Here is a 19,536-nt window from a genome sequence, read left to right as displayed (position 1 = left end):
ATTTGAGCTGGCCAGGTTCTGCTCTATCCAGCAGAGTCCCACCAGACATTGCAGTTCTGAGACACAGAAGACTGTGACAAGTCACCTTTACCAAGATTTCTCCTGCTTACTTCTGGTCTAATGAAATTACAGGTATGTAGCAATAGCCCCAGCACTGCCAGGCTGTTGGCAGCCTGCCACAAGTTGCATTAGAGCTGGGGAGATCATGTGTCTCTCAAAACCCAGGCAGCAGAAGAGATTCCTCCCCTAACACCAAGTTGCTCCAGTAAAACATTAAGTATTTCATTTTCTAAATTTGGATCCTTGGCTTTGGAAACAAGAAAAAGCTTTTATTGTGGTGTCCTTCCCCCACAGGAGGATACAGGTGGACTGTGGGAGTTCAGAGGAGCAGGAGCTGCCTGCACTCAGCAGGAACCCTTGCTCTGTATGAAAGGTTTCTCATCACATGCCTGAGCTCCCTGCACAGAAAGTCACCCAGGAGGAATTTATGTGATTTAGTGTGTCTGCTCCCAAACTGGATGGGGCAGAGCAAAGCCCCATAGCAGGAAGCCCTGGGGCTCGTCTAGGCACACCCCTGATTATTCTCTGCTTTGGTAGGAACATAAACACCAGCATCATGTGCAAAACACGTCCCAAGTAGGATGGGCGGGTGACTCAGTGAGGATAAAAAAAAAGTCCTGCAAACAAGGCCCAGTTTGGCAACTTCAACTAACTTTGGTAACAGGCTGAGGACACGGTGGCTCACCTCTGTCAGCTCAGAGTAACAAGCAGACAACTCTGTGCTTGGCTGCTGCAGTGAGAAAAGAGGAAAGCATTGTGTCAGAGCCCTGGGATACAGCCAGAACTCTGGGCATGAGAAAAGCTGGCACCTGCTTCCACTGCTCAAGCAGAGAGATAAGGACACGGCTTTGTCCAGCAAGGTGAGACCAAAAGGCAGCTCTAACCCAACTGTGGTGGCAGACCCCAACTGTGTGCTCACCATAAACCACCATCCCTTCCTCCCTCTGCCTTTTCCTGCCCCACATGCTTGGCAGGAGCACTGACCTTGGATGGAGATGAGTACTTGAAGGAGACTAGATTTACTGGTCCACCTTTCTGTCCCCTGAAATGCAAACACAAATATGTTAAAGGGCTGAAGCAAGATCAGTTTGCTCTGTGACTATTGTCAGATGAAGTGAGGCCCCAGTTGCTCTGCATTCCTGTTGCTGACATCCTGTGGCTCATGGTAGGAACAAGGAACTGACTCCACGAGCACGTGATGTGCTGGTGTCCCATCTCAACAACACAGACCTCCGTTATTTTTTTACCAGCACCACACCCCGCCCCCCCCCCCCCCCCCCCCCCCACCTCCAAGGCCAGTTCTGTCTGGAACTGTGTAACCTTACACACCAGCCATCAGTTTCAACCCCTTCCCAGCTGCCCTGTCCTGCTCAAAACCTATTTCCCTGCTTATTCCAAGTCTCCAGCTTCACTTTGTACCATGCTACATGATTTGTCCACAGTGTGGAAGACAGAGCCCTAACCCAAAGGCACACCCCATGCTGGTGTTGGCATCTCTGCTATGGCTGGACTGACCACAGACTTCTCATTGAGGAGAGACAGCTGAGCCAAATACAGACCCAGAAAAAGCCAAACTACACCAGTTATGTGCTCCAGACACCTAAACCAGTGCCCAAAGCCCAGGCCACCCCAGCTCAAAGACCACCCAAGAGAGAAGTCACCCAGGTCTGGGAGGAAGTGATTTGCTGCAAAAGCAGCCCAGCACAAGCCCCGCTCCCCAGGGACAGGTGGAGGACAGCATTACCTTGCCTATCCAGGTCCCCAGGAGGCTGACACACACTTTGCCATTGTCATACAGGTTGGGATTCAGCCTCCCACTGCACTGGGAGAGGTAGCGGAAGAGAGGCGGGACAGCGGGGTAGATGTTGGGGAGCTGGATGTCGAAGAGGAAGAGGCCATCTTCATAGGGTGTGCGTGTGGGCCCTTTGATAAGGGCTGAGAAAAGATCCTGTGGGGAGAGGCAGGAGGTCAGGCATGGGAAACACCCTCTTACCCTGGCAGAGCTGTATTTACAGGGAGGAAGAGTGGGGATGTGATTGACTTGGCCCTTTCAAGTGTCAGCTCAAGCAACACATCTCAGGGCATCTTACCCCGCCAGATGTTGCACCCTGAGAGCAAAGCGAACCTTTGCATCTGAAACAGGGCTTTGAGGAGGGCCAAAAATCCCAAATTTACTCCCTGCTGACACAGCCCCTTGCTGGCTGTCTTCCCACTCAGTGCCCAGAAGAGGCTCCCTGCAATCAGCAGCTCCTTTTTTGCCACCCTGACTCAGGGAATGCAAAAGCAGCAAAAGCAGCCATTTCTGGTAATTACAGCCCTGTTTCACATGATGCACACATTCCTGCAGCTCTAATGCAAAGGATTAGGGCTAAGCAGGGAATTCCAAAGACAGGGATAAAGTTGCTGAGCCCAGCACCACCACAGAGGCATCTGAGAGCAGGCACTTGCCATTCGATCCTCAAAGGTTTTCACCATGATGCCATCGGGCAGGGAGGTGGCCAGCAGAGCCATCTCCTTCCGCACGGTGCTGAAGAACTTCTTGGCTTCTGGGGGCTGGAACTCCATTTTCTTGAAGGCATGGGAATCTGTGGGACAAATAAGGCAACAATTATGGCCTGCCTTTGGAAACTGCCACAGGTTCCTCATGAAGGCAAATCTACCCATGTGTAATATGCATCGTGTGGAAGAGAGGAGTTAACTTGCTTTGCTGCTGAGCCAGGAGGCAGGAGAGATGATTTCCCACACAGTACAGCAACCACAACTAGCATCTCCTGTTCTCACTGTCCCACACAACACTGTCCCTTGTGGCCCAGTGAGGAAACTTGTCCCACAGCTGGGACAAACTCACAGAACAATGGCCCTGCCAAACCTAACACAGCTCCCCACTTCCCCTTGCCCACACCTGCAGCTTCACAACAGTCTGGCCACCCTTCCCACCCAGGATGGAGCACCCTGGGCTCCCTGTCACCAGTGTTCCACACAGCCAGATGCTCTTTTTCATTCCTGGCCACTAACACTGGTGCCAGCAAATAAGGACACCCACTCACCAAGGACACCCAGCACAAGAACACCAGCTGATTTTGCTCTGCTTCTCAACCAATTCAGCCTTGACAAAAAAGCCTGAACAAACCCTGCAACTTGCAAGGAAATGTCTGCAATGGAAAGCAACAGATGTTGCAGGCCTCCAGTGTCTGCAGCCCTCCAATGTTAGCCACCACCCTGGGAAAGAGGGAAGCACACTTCTGAGGCTTGGGAAGGTGCAAGAGTGCCTAGAGATGCTATCTAAAAGCCATGCTTAGGTCCCAGAACACACTGTGCTAGCAGAAGTTGGCTTAATTTATCTTCTCTAGTTAATGAGCTATGAAAAGGACTAAGAAGAGAGGATATAGAATCTAAAAGGTTTGAGGTAAAGGTTTTGGATCAAGAAACACTTCAGGAGAGCAGTGAAGGACCAAGTATCCCACACTCACCTGGAGCATACTCCAGCACAGAGAACACTTCTCCCTTGGCACTGGTGAAGGTGACTCCGGGCTTCCCTCCACTCTGCTGGCAGAGCACTGGTGTCTCACTGGGCCACTCTGACCTCACTGGTGTCTGTGCCTCTGCTTTTTCTTCCTTCTTCTCCGTCTCTACCATGGCTTCCATCTTTTCCTCCTCAGCAATAGCCACATTATCCAAGGTCTTCTTCAGATTTTCCTGCAGCTTTTTAATATCATCCAAGAACTTTTTCTCTCGAGTGGGTTTTTCCAGTTCCACAGTTGGGGAGGTTGGAGAGCCAGTCAGCAGCTGCTCCACAGTCATATTTTTCAGGCTTTCCAAGATCTTGATGGCCTCCTTTAGTTCCCGGAAGCTTTTTGGGGCTCCATCCTTGCCACCTTTTTCTGTAGCAAGATCTGCAACTGCCATAGCCACAGCTCCCTGGACTTGTTCTTCTACTTTTTTAACCTCTTCTGCTGCTGGTTCCTCAGGCTCAAAGTCCTCAATTTTTGGGTGGTCATCTTCCATGAGGCCATTATCTGTCTCCCAGCTGTCACTTTCATCCTCCCACTCTGAGGATGCCCCACTGGTGCTGCCATCAACAGAATCATAGTCTGACTCCTCAATTTCTGATTCAATATTGTACAAGTGCTAAAGGAGAACAGAGTTCCATGAGACTTAGGCTGAAGCACAATTTCAGTTGTTTTGAAAAGTAAGCAAAAGGAGTTTCCATTTGGAATTGTTTGGGCTGTTTAAACCCATTCCATCTATACTGGCACAGATTATGAAACCACACAGTCCCATCCTCCACTTTTCCAACTGTGGCACTGGGGGTAAAACTAGGGCAAGTTCTAGACGGGCTGCAGTCCTCCCCGTGTCTGGGATCCAGCCCTGGAGAGCAGGCAGGTCCCCCACAGCTCCCTGGATGCCCCAGGGTTTCAGAACACAGAGCTCAGAAGGCATTTGGTATCATGTGAGGAGTTGGTATTTCTGGTCCTGCTTCTGCATCAGCAACTGTGTTGGCACAGAGCCCTGGTTTGGCTGCCTCCACACTCTGTCCTTCCACAAAGACAATGCTGGAACCAGGAACACATTCCTGTTGCAGCTCTCCTCTCCTGTGGCACACAATACTTGCCAACAGAGCCCTGCTAGGCTGCTTTAGCTGTTATATGTGGCTACTGCTTAAAATTCAGCTGGGACAATGGAGCCTCACCCAAGTTGCTGAATAAGCTCTTACATAAAATGCTCTCTTCCCTCTCACTACTGGAAGCTGAACACAACCCCACTCCATCCAGCCTCACCTCCTACAACTTGCTTTTACACATGCTACATCTCAGGAGGTCTCTCTGCAGAGGTTTACAGACCTCCTCCAGCTATAAGCACCAACACAGAACCAGAGGAGCAAGAACACCTTTACAGGGCTGTGTTTGCAGTGACAAGACAGGAGCATTTTATCCACAAGCTTCTGGTATTTGAGTGACAGCCCAAGAATCCTCTTAATCTTGCAAGATATGACCCAGAGGCTAAAGCACAGGGACCCTCAGTCATCTTGTCAAAGCCTTCAACTGAACCAGCACTGTGGAGCCAGTCCTGAGCCACCCAGAGACAGGCAGCCAGCAGAGGTTAGCTGGGTTCAACCCAAGTGACTGCAGGCACGAAAAGCCATCAAAACTCACTGCCCTCAAAGCTAATCCAAATCTGAGCTGGAAAGTTAATTAGCCTGTTATGCCATTTTTATTTTTAGAGCTGTGAAAAAGCACCCAGACAGCTCGTCTCTGGGCACATGGTCAGGCATTGATAAATCATGGTTTTACCAACTGATAATTCATGCTCCTGACATTTCCCTAACTCCCATAATTACGCAGAGGAGCAGAATCGAAGGGACTGGCGTGACACAGCAGGAGCTGCTGCAGAGCCCCAGCACTGCAGTGTGAGAACAGCCCTTTGTGGAGCAGGCATCAGACCTCTGATTGTGCCTGTGATCCAAGCACATGTGACAACGGAGAAGGGAGACAGCAGCCTGCTTTGTACGCCCCAGTCCACTGCCACAGTGCAGGCATTGACTATTCTACTGTAATTAATGCAGAGCTGCTTGGTTTAAAAAGGAATCTTGCTCAAGTACATTGTACTTGCTAAGGCATCTCTGCAGTGGAGGCAATGGCTGCTCTGTCAGTGACAGAACGGACTCCACAGATGTAGGTTGTCTTGTATCTTTAGGCTGTCTGCCTTCATTCCAGGCAACAAGGAAAGAAGACATGGGATAAAACTGTATGGGGAGTAGCAAGTATGAGTACAAACACTACAACAAAAGCCTTAAAAGAACCCCAGACAAATCAGCAGGGTGCAGTGGATTAGCAGTGTGGCTGTATCTGTATTTTTCAGCTTGCATTCAACCCTTTCCCTCCCTGCCTGGGATAAGATTTGAGTCTGATCCCTAGATTAGCTAAGGTGACAATTTGTGGCTCTGGCCCAGCTTCTGGAGGAGTTTCTTTAGCAAAAACCCCACTATGGTGACATTTCACAAGAGAGACAGAACACGCAATCATCTTTTGGCAGTGTCCTGGGTGGGCAATGCACTAACCCAGGCTCCAGTCAGAACCAACGATCCCTGAGCTCTGCAAAGCTCCAGGTGCTGGAGGCCAGGAGCAGGGCTGTGGGCAGAGCTGGGAGGCACTTGTGAAAGCAAAAAGTACCTGTCCAGGCTGTCCTAATCACTAGATTAGAGAGCAGTTATGACTAACTAGTTGCTCAGACCTCCTGACAAAAGGATTTTCCTGTGATAACAGAAATGAGAAGTTACCCTATCATATGGGACTGCACCAATTAATAGAGCAAGAGTCCCTTACCCAGTGAATCTCTCTACATACAGGATTTAAATCCACATCTTGTCACTCATCTAAGAGTTACAGTGATATTGAGAGCTGGAACAGGACCTCACCTGAGGCAGAATGATAGTCTTGGAATTGTCAGCCCACACCACTTCCACCTTGCTGCTGACATCCACACGAGCCACCTGTCCGACTGAGGGCTGTGGAGACAAGAGTGGTTTGTCAGTCCCTCTTCTTCCCCAGGCATTTCAGTGCAGAGCAGGAAGGATTTGAGAAACACATTCCCCAGCTGGAGAACCAACTAGAGCAACACCTGAATCCTATGTACAGAAACCACACAACTCTGCCATGGAGGTGGGGAGAACTCTTCTCCACAAGGAGCAGGAGTGCTGGTCTGGCAGGAGATCCCGATCTTTGACAGGACCGGTGGCCTTTCAGTGCCAGCAAGGGACAGGTCCTCCATGGAATGGGGGTGCCCTCTAGTGGGGTGCCCTCAGCTCCCCAACACCCAGCACCAGGGGCTCCTCAGAGAGAGAGAGCACAGGCATGAACAAACAAGCCTCAGTCTTGCAGGGTGTGCAGGCAAGGAGCACCTTGCCCTGCAGCAGGTTATTTAGGTCAGCTGAGCAGGCTGGGATGTGTTTTGTGCTGTAAGAACAACACTACACCTTTTAACACTTTTTTAGGGCAGCAGGCTCAAAAGCTGGAGGTCTCTCCAGAGGTGTTTTGTCTACAATATAAATTGTTCCTTCTTCCCCCAAGGAAATCAATCAGCTCAACAAAATTAACATGAACATAGCTCTGTTACAGCTGAACCCCAGTCTTCTGTTGCCAAGTGAAATCGGTTTCATGACAAATCCACCTCTTGGTTGCTCAGAAGCCCACAGAATATCCTTTTATTACAAGTTACTCTGAAATCCTAAGCAAGAGTTCTGTCCTCAGGCATATGTTCAGTCCTTGTCTCAGCTTCACTCTTGCTCTGCTGCAGACTGTCATCAAAGTCAAAGGATTTCAAGGTTGCATCTCCACCAGAGAGAGCTCTGATGTGTTACTCATGACAGCAGGGGACACCAATACAAAATCAGGAAGCTAGGGAGTTTATTCAGGATGCCAATGTGGGGTCTAACACTTTCCTAGCCACTTTTCCAAGTGTCTCCACCAACACCTGGTGACACTGTGGCCTCAGCAGTGTGGCCAGGACCCACCTCATCCTCCTTGGCCGCGGCTCCGTCGGAGTTGCCGATGCGGATGACGATGTCGGTGGTGCGGAAGCGGAAGTCGGGATGGTCGGCGATGTCGTAGACGCTCACGTCCTCCTCCTCCCCGATCAGCTGTACAGAGACACAGCCACACGTCAGCCCCACCAGGCTGCACTGACCCCAGAACACACCTTCAGCCCTCCAAAGCGTTTTGTGCTTTGTTTGATCCCTTTTCAGCCTACAAGGGGCTGCTGCTGTCACTCTTTGTCACCTCATCTAGTGGCATGTGGACCAAGGCACAACAATGAAAGGAAGAAGATATTCTGTCTCATCTGCTCACCCTCACTTTTACCTCAGTGTTCATGTCACCACGACAAGGAGATGTGCAACCACAGTGCTTTATTCGCTTCTGAACACCCAGATTTCTCAAAGCAGTTCACTGGGGCCCAAAGGGCAAGAGCTTACTTTTGAAATTATCCAATGCAACAGGAAGTAAATGACAGGTTTCTTTGTCATATAATGGGAAACATCTTTACTTTGATTTCTCCTGGAGAAAGAGAGCTAGGACCTCATGAATTATGAGAAATAAGTGAAGCACAACTCTGGGTCAGACACATGTTCTGCTTCTGCATGTGAAGGGCCCTGCTCAGTTATGACAATGTGGCCTGGCAGGCCAAGACAAAGCAGCATCGAGGCCCCCTCTCATCTCCAACTAGACTGCAGTCTATCAAGACTTTGGAACATACAGCATTCCTACAAATCCCAGGAAAAAGGCATTTGGGTAACTATGGGCAATAGTACCTGGCAGAGGCAAACACAACAATGTGCAATAGATTGATCCTATTTCTATGAACCATGCAAAGACATAGGAAGGCAAACTTCTTATAGTGAACTTAGGAAATCAATTGTCTGTGACAACTTCAGCAAAAATCTTCATCCATACCAGAACCTGATGATACCATAGGATGTAAATTATCTGCCTGATCTTTGCAACCTCACAGGCATCTACAAATATGAAGTGACATGACCTCTAGATAAATCTCACAGGCCCATAAGCATTGCTCCCTTCCTCAAGGACACACAATCAATGCAGAGCTGATTTCCAGGCTTATTTGTGTTTATCTGTGAGGCATGTGTTATTCTGTGGCTGCTTTCTCTTAGCTGTTTGTGGCAGGCACTGGCTCCTGCACTTACCTCCACATCATCTCCACTGGGTTTCAGCTTGAACCACTTCACCACACAGGTACGGCCGATGTGGTCCCCAGACTGCACCACTCCATACAGCCCAGGATCCTGGGAGCTCTGAGCTTTTGGTCACAATGGCAGGGAAGAAAACAGACAAATCAGGCAAAGGAGCACAGACTTTGCTCAGTGACTGAGGCTGTCAGCTCCTGGGCTCTCATGGCTAAAGCCTTCCACTTGTGAATGGCATGAGGAAAAACACTTCTTCCTACACAGTGAGAATTGTTGCCAAACTAGAATGGTAGAGCTGGAGCTGACGGGTAACTTTAGTTTCCACAGACTACCTGTAACCCAGAAGACCAGTCAGACATTACTCATCAGAAATGGCCACATAAAACAGCCTATTTATGCTAAGCCAGATTTCCTGCTTCCCAACCTGAGTGTCTTCCGGTCCCCACTGCTGAGGGTCCACCCTTGCTAGAAAAGGAGCTGAGAGCCAGACAGTGTCATCAATATTTCATATCTAAAAGCTGTATGTCTCCTTGAACTTGCTCTGTGGCCTTCACTAGCATCACCAATTGGTTTGGTGAAGAAAAGAGATACAAGAAGAAGCCTCTGGATCCCAAAACTCTCCATGAAAACAATGTGAGGGTCATGATAAATCAGCCATACAGAGAAAACAGCCTAAGGTAAGTTGTTTGTTTCTCCCCTCATTCTGGGATGGAGCTCAGAGCTGTTGGCCCTTTCAAGGTGGGCAACTCCTGCTCTGCAGAAATATTGAAAATCTTAGTTTGGATCCTTGGTATTTATTCTTTCCACATCCTTCCTGTTGTCACAGTACAACTTTGGTATGTAAATAATGGTTCTCTGCTGCCATTCCCACCAAGTCAGCTGAGTCACTGCTGTCCCTGTCAGGTGCCCACCTTAAGTGAGCAAATTAGGGGATCCAAACTGAACAATACTTTGCAATTAAGAGCATTGCACTGACACCCAATACCTCTTTTGTCCACCACAAAATCGCCGGGGCAGAACTCATTGTTGTCCAGGTGATGGACAGGGATCAGCTCGTTGGAGCGGATGTTTGTCTCCACGGTGCCATCCTGCCACATCACATCAGCTGAAGTCATCGTGGTCACCACTTCCACAGCAACCCTGGCAGCACACAAAGGCAATGAGTTACCAAAGGGAACATCAGGGATCAAGATTGACCTCAGCAACACAAAGGTACACAGATCAGCAGGCTGGGAAGCAAGTCAGGAAACCCCATGCAGAGCACATGGACACAGCTACACAGCAGGCTTTGTTTTGATGGGCTCTCAACCCCTGCAGGTTGAAGGAGGACTGACTTTCCAGGGAGCTCCTGCTGAGTTCACTTTTATTCCTATGGAGGCAAATTAACATCTACCAACACCCACTTTCTGCCCCCGACAGAAACTTCAAATAGTTTGAAGCTTGAGATCTTCTCCACTGGAGCATCTTCCAGCTCTGAGGAGTCTTTGAAACTAGAAGAACACATGACTGGAAAGATAAATCACCACAGCCCTTCCAGAGAGGAAAAAAACAAAGGAAAGAGGCTACACATTGAATGTGAGTAAAGCAAAAGGATTTTGTTTAAAAGAAAAAAATGTCCTCCCCAGCTGCTCAAACACACGCGTGTCTCTGCAGCTCAGAAACTGAGCCCAAACACGCCACAATGGACCCCATGCTGGTTCTCTGCTGTGGGGCCTGACAGGGATGCTTGAGGAGGCAAAGTGCTTGGGGCAGGCGGGACAGCCTAGCTGGACACTCTTCTAATGAGCCTCCCACAAATTTCATCTCTTCTACAGAACAAACCAAGTCCTACAGAACAGAACAAACCAAATCCCACACTGGCTTTAAATCTTCCCTTTACTTTGCTGGCCAGGCCTTCCAGAATAACACAAGTGCTGGATTTATGTTGGTTTCAGAACCAAATCAGAATAGGCAAATACAGCTGTTTGTCCCCAGCCCTGTTTTTATGAATGTCAGAGAAATATTTTTAAGTGGAAACAAGATGAAGTTTTAGCAGGGCCAGCACTCAACAGCAGAAATTATCAGAGAAGGGTCTGTAACAGGCGAAGTGTGTGTGTGATACACAGCAAGATGGTTTCTGGGGGACATAGGACATGTGCACCTGAGGATGGGAATGGAAAGGCTGTGCAAGGAAATGAAGCTCCTGTCTGCAATGGTGGCTTTAAACAAAAATCAAGACTTGATGTTAATAAAAATCCTTGTATATCCTCACTAAAAGACATCCAGCTGTCTATGTGGTGCACAGAGAGCTGCAGCAGGTCACTCACTGATGGCAAAGCCACATGCTGAGCCGGCCCCTGCAGCCAGACTGCCCAGGAGCTGACACATCACATGTGGTGACAGAGTGCAGTCAGCCCAAGCACTCAGCATTTCTCAGCAATGCCTGGCAGAACATCTCTGATGACCAGAGAAACATCTCTGATTCCTCAGCACCCCAAAGGAATATTCAACAGCACTGGCCCCTCACACTGAGCTGTGCCCAGCTGTCCCATGTACCCTTCAGAGCATCAGCTGGGGGCTCTCAGTCTGTGCTGAAAAAGCCTCTAATTCCTACTTTGTGTCATGGTTGTCTCTCCTTGTATGGAGCTGCCCTGGTCCAGCACTGGAATTTCTTGAGGCTGACACTGGGATTTCTCCCCTCTGCCTGTACAGTGCAGGGAGCCACCAGGTGCCCTAGCTATGCTCTCCTTAGCAAAACCTTCAGTAAAACAGAGACACTCAGCGGGGGAGTGAGACATGAAGAGTGAACTGAGAATCCGTTCCCAGGAATTCTATCACACACTCCCATTTTTTCTCACACTTGGATGCTGCTCTGCTGGGCTTTGTGACCTTCAAATCTAATTTTTCCAGAACTTACAAGGACTACAAGAGTCACTCACAGGCAAGGCTAAATACCTACCAAAAATGCCAATGAAGTTCGTGACATTCTCAAACTAGTTGAGCTCTTGAATAATCTCTGATAATGTCACTTTCCTGGGAGAATTCTCCCATGTTCTCCTTCATCAGTTGATGCAGAATCTGTACACAACTAAGCAACCCAAGGAATACAGGCAGACAACTTGTCAGATGTCCTTGCATCCCATGAAAACAGTTTAAACATTCCTAAGTTAAAAGCTGCTGAAATCCATTTTTTTCTAGAAATGGACAGATACATGCAGTGCTCTCCCCCCAAGCTACTGAAATAAATTCCTCCAAGGCTCTCAAGGAGTGAGTGCAATTTATTAATTAAAAAAAATTCTAATATTAAGAAGTACACTGCTGGTAAAATTGCAGATCTCTGCAGAGCAGGGCCAGGATAGCAGAGACCACAGCAGTTCTACCACCTGCCAGCTCAGAGCTCCGTGCAGCTCTGGAGACAGCTCTCTAGGATAAGCTGTCCATTCCTAGCATGGTCTGTCCTCAGCCTCTCTGCAGAAGCTGCCAATAAGGTAACCAATTAGTGTCATGTTTAAGCTGTGTGATCTTTATTCACCTCTTTCCCTGCACACAGAATCTAGCACAGCACAGATATGCTGTCGATGCCTTGAGGCACAGCTGAAATGGAATAGCATCAATGTCAGGTCACATGGCCCCAGTTTCATCAGAAGCTGGACTGAGACCAAGCTGATTCCACACAGGCCACTGCTCAGTCACCACAAGATAATTGCTGTCAGTTACTACCAAGCAGTGCCCAAGCTCCCCATCAGCCTGCACCCGAGCTCAGGTGGTGCTTTACAGCTGAGCACTTGGGGAAGGGAGATTTTGCAATTAAACATGGGTGTAGAAATCCAGCTCACCTGTCTCCTGGCTTAAACTCTCGTGAAACCTTGGTCTTCTTCTTCTTGTGCTTCCGCTTCAAGTTTTTGATGGAAAGAGGGATGCTCTTCTTGCGGCAGGTGCCACTGCCACTCTGGGACGAGGCAGTGGAGCTAGCAGAAGAGGTGACAGAACTGGTGTCATCAGTGTCATCAGCTGCCTCATCATCAGCATCCTGCTCCATGGACTGCAGCCGATAGTCAGGCAGCCCTTCATCCTTCAGGAGAAAGGGGGGCTGCTGCTGCTGTGCTGCTGCTCCCCCTTTCTCCTTCCCTGTTTCTTCAGGCTGCTCCTCCTTTCTCTCCCCAGGACTTGGTGCACGGTTGGAAGAGTCATCCAGCTCACACTTGGACTCAGGCTTAAGCTCTTCTGATTTTTGGTCAGCAGCTGCAGCATACTCTTTGTCAGGGGCTTCACCTGTGCCCTGAGACTCCGGGGAGCACGACATGATCTTCACAATCTGCTTCTTCAGCAGCCGTCTCACCTGGAGAGAGCACACGTGGGTCAGACCTGTGCCCGGGCACTCAGCAGGCTGCCAGTTAGCCTGGGGAATGCTCAGCTTTGTGCAGAAAAAACAGCACCCACGGGGCTCTGTAAATTTCCCCTGCACCAGACTACTCTGCAAATCAGCAACTCACATTGCTCTGCTCAGGAGCAGCACTGCACTAGCCCAAGTAAAGTGAGCTTTGCTCCTTCAACTTATTTTAGGCATGTTCTGAAGTTTTTTATCGTGGAAGGTCACAAGTAAATCCATGTAACATGCACAGAGGTCACCATCTACACACTGATGACATCCTGTTATTCTAGGAACACCATGGCTCTACAACCAGCAGGTACAGATCACAGAATGATTCACGTGGCCTAGGAAGCAAAACCAGCTTCCTTGTTTCACTGTAGCAAGGATTTAACTGAACATTTCAGCTCCATGAGAATGCTAAAGAAAACAACATGTTTTTAAGTCCCAGTTGTCAGAGCAGACTTGACACCTGCAAGGTGACATTTCTGTGTTGAGGCCCTGTTCATGTTCTCTCAAGGTGTAGCTGCATGCTTCACCCAGAGCAGTCAGAGTGCTCCCCAAGGTGACTTCCCTGCTGGCAATAACAAGCCATTACTCTTCACAACCACATCAGGAGTCACATTTCAGATCACATGACTACCAGGAAAATTTCTGCTTTAAAAGCCACAGTGACCACAAATGCTCTGAGAAGTAAACGTCTCCCTCAATCCCTCAACTCACCTTTTTGGCAACTGATCCTTCACCCAGGACACAGTTCCTCTCTGGACACTCACAGGTGATTTTTGCAGGTTCCACTTTGTCTGGGAACACGTAGAGGCACCTTTCCCCAAGCTGCCTTTGGGCATGGTCAAAGCACCCCAGACGCTTTACCCTGGCAGAACAGGAGAGCCATGAGCACAGAACAGAAACAGAACCCAGCAGTGCCCAGGGCCTTGACAAGGCTGGCATGGCCTCACCCCAACAGAGCTGCTGCAGGGGTGGCAGAGCCACACCAAATCATTCCCAGGCACACAATTCTAAAGGAGAAGTGGGAATCTCACCAGGGACTGGGTGAGGATACAAAGGGTTTGGGTAGGACACAAGTCACTCCTCTCCCTGTAGCTCCCCCCTTCCCACAAGAGAGAGCTGCCAAGAGACATTTGGGGCTTTTTGCTGTAATTTGAGAGTTGCTCCCCCACCCCGTGCAGGAGCTCCAGGCAGGACCCACACTGACAGTGCTGCTGCTCATCTGACTTATCTTTGAGCTTCCCCAGCCCATTCCAGCAGCTGCAGCCTGCAGAGGGCACCAGTTACTGCCTCAGCACCAGCCCGGGCTGCAGCCGCACCCCTGAGCCCCAGCCCTGACACACACGGAGCTGCAGCCTGCTCCAGGCAGGAGCCGAAGGGCAAGGGAAGAAGGAAGCTGCAGCCAGACACCACTCAGTGCACCTGTCAGCTGGAGAGAACTTGGCATTAGCAGGATGCTTGGCCTCGTGCAGGTAACTCAAGGGCCTGCTAAACGAATTTGGAAGTTACTCGTATTTTGAAAGCTCTGGGATACGCAGGCACGCAACATGGGGAAAAAAAAAAAATCCTGCTGGAAACAGAAACATTGTGTCTCTTCACCGGGTAGGGCCATCACCCACAGTCTGCAGAGCCTGAGTGCTCAGAGTGAAAAGGGGTTTTCAAGGGATCTCACCTGGACAGTTTATCCTGGCTGATTATTGAGGGAGGAGGGCTCACACTGTCAGTACCTCCAGGACAGAAGCTTTTAGTGATCCAAGTAACCTTTAGTTCTACCACCTGAACCTACAATGTAGTGATAGAAAAGGCAATTACACATTTCAGAGACTTTCCCAGACCCATATCTCAGATCTCAAAGTTGACATACAGGAAAGTGGCAAACCTGCTTTTATCATTTAATATGGGCAAGTGAAGTTTCACCCCATCCAGGGCAATCACAGTGCCCCCATAGCCTGACCTCTGACAACAGAGATTCTGCAGCTTTTGACTTCAAGGAAAGAGCAGTGGCTTGGGAAGCAAGCTATGGTACATGTAAATCAGCAGTCCAATGTCACAAAGAGATATGCTAATGGACTTGGAGCTGCTCCTTCTTTAAGCAAAGAATCAGCAATATTTCTCCCTTTTTGGACAGCATGCAACATTAAGTTTCAATAGAAGATGTGCTCCTACTGCCCTAATGATGAGCAGTACTGCCCTCTGAGTGTGCTGACACATGATCACTTTACAGGGTGCCAGCAGGGACCCTTGCTAGGATGCTCAAAAGTCCTGCCAATACCCAGTGAGAAATTTGTCACCTCAGAACACCACAGCCACAGCACATTTGCTCTTGGGAGGTTACCATGGCAAGCTGACTCTGCTCCAAACAGCCAGGAAGGGACCATGCAAGGCAGAAGGTGGCCATGTGTCAGGGTGTCAGTCCTTACCTCTTCCACCACCACTCTGAACTTGCTCTTTGTGCTCAGGACAGGCTTCACACCTGAGAGCCACTGCACACTGGAGAACACTTTAGATGGCCCGATGAGGACTTGTCCAGGATAAAAGCCATATGAATCATCAAAGAAGAGACCCTGTGGGAGAAACAGAGGGGACAAGAACAGCATAAAGGACTCTAAGACTTAATATTCCAGCACTTCCCTTCCACCTTTTGTGATCAGTAAAATTAACTATAAAGGTAAAGTCTGCAAGATGCCCATCTCCTGTATCTCATCCTCTCCTGAAGGCAACCCAACAGTTCCTATAGCAACCTGCTCTGTCACACATGCCAACAGGACCAGGACTTGGTACAGGAGAAGCAAAGGTATTTGCAAGAAACTAAAAATGTATATTTCCACACAGAGGTTCTCAGTAACAAGGTAGCCAAGGTCAGCAGGGCAAGGACATCTCTTTTCCATGCTCTAATTCAAGCACCTATATCTTTCAGAGGGAAAGGATGTGTGCCTTCACTCCCCTGCTTGTCAAATTTAGTGTGTAAGTATTCCTGTCTCAGGTGGATTAGTTAATATGACAGTTCTTTGAAAACAAAAACAGGACAGTAAACACAACAATTGCTTTCCTAGAGCTCCTTTCCACTGATGCTGAGATTCAGAGTGTGGGGGAGGACAGAGCAGTTTAGGGTAGATAAAACACTGAGCACAAAACTGCATCAAGTCCTGTAATTTGTCAGAAGGGATAAGAGCAGTGTGACAAGATCTAGGTCAGGTAACCATCTAACACACAGCAATTCTGAGCACAGGATCAAGAGTAATGCTGGAGACAGCTGATTCAGGCCAAACTGTGATTCCCCAGAGGACTCTGTACACTTTAAAGGCAGCCTGACTCAAAACAAGCCATCTCAAAATTAGGTAACCAGAAGCTAAATGTTGCTACAACATCCATTTAGTGAGCAGAAAACACTGCACAACCTAAAGTAGCAGAGACTGAGGCATTGGAGAATATCGAGTGACAGACCACTCCTTTTCTGTACAGAACCAGAAAACCACAGCAGCACATCCTATTGAACTGATATTCCATTTACTCTTCAACAAGCTGGCATCACATTTTAGCAGAAGTGCAGTTTTAGATCAAAGGGACCTTTGCTTTCAAGGCTGGGAAGGATAAGAGCTCAGTGCTTTGCAAGTTCCTAAGAATCACACGTCATCCTCTGTCATCTCCCAACACTGCTGCCAGGAGTGCAGCAAGGCCCTTTGGAAGAACAAGCAAGCTGTCATCAGCCTTTGAAGGTGAGAGAGGTTAGATCCCATCATACAGCAAACTGTTTTACCCAAAAGCAAGCAAAACCTTCCCTGCCGTGTGATTTGGAAAATGCCAGTGTGGTGGCAGGTCTCCGTTCAAAAACGCCACGGACTGCAGTAACGAGAGACATTACCTTACATGACCTGAAAACCTGCTTCTAGCAGAACACCTGTTAAACAAAACCCCTTTTTCCAGAAGAGGAACACTTTTTAAAAGCAGTAAATGGAGTAAAAGAGCCTTTAGAAGCATGTGCAGATAGAAGGAGCAGTGAGTAACTGCCTTGACAGTGTGTCACACAAGTTGTTTACAAAGAAACCAATTGGATGTATCAATTGTAATACCTCCTCAAACCCTGGTCAAGACTAACATCACCTTTAAACTGTTACTGTAAGTGATACATTCTTGGGATTAATAAATGCCTCTGAATTTTCCCTTCTCCCTCCCTCCTGCACAAAAAGTTTCCAAGACTCAGTTGATCAAAAGGACTCTCAGGAGAGCCAGCAGCTCACCGAGTCACTGACGTGGGGACAAACATCATACAGCTTGGCTCCATCTTCTGTGCTCATGGAACACCTGGAAACACAGGAGACACAGGGTCACACTTTCAAAGTCATCTACCCCAAAAGCAAACAGCACCCAAGGAACTGAGACAGCCTGAGCACATCCGGCCATGCACCCAGCAGTGTATCACTGAGCTTTTATGGGCCAGAGAACAACTGGTTATAGACAGGCTGTAAAAGCATTAAAGGTATCTAAAGGTCCAATTCAACATGTAAAAAAGCAAGCTAAGTAACAGGCTTGGTGCTGGACAAGATCTGTCTGCTGCAGAGGTCCCATCTGTTACTTGTACCATGCTGGGACTTAAAGGCAATTTGGGCATATTTCTTTTAGTAATAGCTTCATTTCCAGAGTAAGTTCTGGTGGCATTTCAAATGATTGATTAGGAAGAGGTTTTGCAATCAGTACCTCACTTTACACAGCTGTGCCGGAGATCGTACAAGATTCCAAGCAAAGTTTTAAATTGTACCAATAACTGCAGGCATTACAGACAGTTGTGTGGCTATTTTTCACTCCTAGTTTAACACAGACCTAAGAACCTTCCAGCATGGGTTAACTGCACAGTAACACAGACAAACTCTAAGATGCATCCACCAATCATCTGCTACAGCTCCCACATTACTCACTTCTCTTAGACAGACTCAGAGCTGGCTGCAGGATTAGGGATTTGATTGTTGTGTTTTAAACATCAATGTCAACACTCAATTTACAAGACAGATGGGTTACTACCCAGCTGCCAGGCCCATACGCCTCTTGGCCCTCCACGGGTTCCTTCCTTCCCCTGCACTACGAGTTTGTTGGATAAGACAGGCCACAGTAACAGAGAATGTAGTGAATCCATAAGGGTTAGCACATAAGTCACTGTCTCACAGAATTCAGATCCTTTTGCTGGCTTTACAGACATTTCATCACGTATTTCTTTCAATGTCTCTGGTTAAATATTTCCCCAGACTTTGGATTGTGTTTTCATTTATAAAAAATTCAGTGAAAAAGAAAGCTGTTCTATATTGAGTTGCTTTTTCATCTTTGATAAAAACCACAAGCCTGCAAATTTCCATCATTTCACAGAGCCTTTTTTAAGGTAAGAATTCTCCCTGCATCTCAGTGATGTTATGCTCTCCTACTGAGAAATAGTCTGGAACAACCACCCATCTTAAATAGCTACTTTTGCAGAGGAGAAGCACAGTTTAAAGACCAATGTGCTTTAGTTCTGAAGCACTGATCTGCTGGGATTGAAAAATATTGTCACCTTTCAGACTACAGCTTTTCCAGAGCTTTTCCAATGTTTTCAAAGAAAGAAGTATTCTCTTGCTCTACATCTGAAGATCATGCAAGCAGATAACTTATCACTATGTAAATGAAGCCCAAACTGTTTCTTGTTCTCATAAAACAGATCAGGATTGTGAAAACCAGGGGTGACAGTCTTCCATAGGAAGGAGAGAAGTACCTGGCTCCATTGGAGAGCTTGAGGATGACCTGGTTCTTCAAGTCATAGACCTTGCCCAGCCAGCAGTCATAGGCTATGTAGTCACCATACATGAAAGGCTGTGGTGAAAACAGGAAACAAAACTTCAAGTAATTGTTGTAGCTGGAGCCAATTTTTATCACTAAGACTAATTTTTCATCCCAGAAGAGCTCATTTCCTACTGTCTTCCCGCAGGCTGTGACTTGGGATAAGTTATGACATTCCTGCTCTTCACTCACAAATTATCTTGATCCCAGAGGAAAAAGAACAATGAAATCCTACCCCACCTGGTCTCTGGAAACCAACTATCCACTCAAAGAGGGAAACAGATATGTTTGAGACTGTTCCAGCTCAACAGAAACATGCTTGACTCATCTCAGCATTTTACAGCCTGTTTCAACAGCAGTGGTGTCACTCAGCAGCTCTGGGCCACAGCCATGGGCTGCCCTGGTCAGGCTGCCACACCAGCTTTCCACACTCAGTGCAGGAGTTCTCACATAATTTCATGTCAGTCTAGCTCTTCAAGAAAATTTGGTCTTGGCAATGTGATGAGAAACACAGAACAGATGGGGAGATGAGGAGATGCTGCATCATCTTCTGCTAGGGAGGTTTTTAAAATAAAACCAAACTGCAGATGCATCTTGCACAACATGGATGCTTCGCCTTTAA

General features: G+C 48.0%; 1 protein-coding gene across 1 annotated transcript in view; it reads right to left on the bottom strand.

Moving 5' to 3' along the window:
• The window catches only part of UBE2O (ubiquitin conjugating enzyme E2 O), a 62,489-nt gene that overhangs the window by 4,164 nt on the left and 38,789 nt on the right, over positions 1–19,536 (bottom strand). Inside the window, exons 4-17 of the mRNA XM_059864745.1 lie at positions 18,850–18,947; positions 17,354–17,417; positions 15,536–15,679; positions 14,788–14,897; positions 13,830–13,980; positions 12,574–13,076; positions 9,744–9,898; positions 8,759–8,871; positions 7,571–7,696; positions 6,476–6,565; positions 3,531–4,188; positions 2,509–2,645; positions 1,805–2,008; positions 1,045–1,102 (exon numbers count right to left, since the gene is read on the bottom strand). Of these exons, the coding sequence (XP_059720728.1) occupies positions 1,045–1,102; positions 1,805–2,008; positions 2,509–2,645; positions 3,531–4,188; positions 6,476–6,565; positions 7,571–7,696; positions 8,759–8,871; positions 9,744–9,898; positions 12,574–13,076; positions 13,830–13,980; positions 14,788–14,897; positions 15,536–15,679; positions 17,354–17,417; positions 18,850–18,947 (2,611 nt within the window). The remainder of the gene's footprint in view (positions 1–1,044; positions 1,103–1,804; positions 2,009–2,508; positions 2,646–3,530; positions 4,189–6,475; positions 6,566–7,570; positions 7,697–8,758; positions 8,872–9,743; positions 9,899–12,573; positions 13,077–13,829; positions 13,981–14,787; positions 14,898–15,535; positions 15,680–17,353; positions 17,418–18,849; positions 18,948–19,536) is intronic.

This window comes from Haemorhous mexicanus, chromosome 20 (genome assembly GCF_027477595.1).
Source record: "Haemorhous mexicanus isolate bHaeMex1 chromosome 20, bHaeMex1.pri, whole genome shotgun sequence".
NCBI classification, from domain to species: Eukaryota; Metazoa; Chordata; class Aves; order Passeriformes; family Fringillidae; genus Haemorhous; species Haemorhous mexicanus.
The sequence above is the reverse complement of the archived record's forward strand: the minus strand, read 5'-3'. Positions and strand labels throughout refer to the sequence as shown.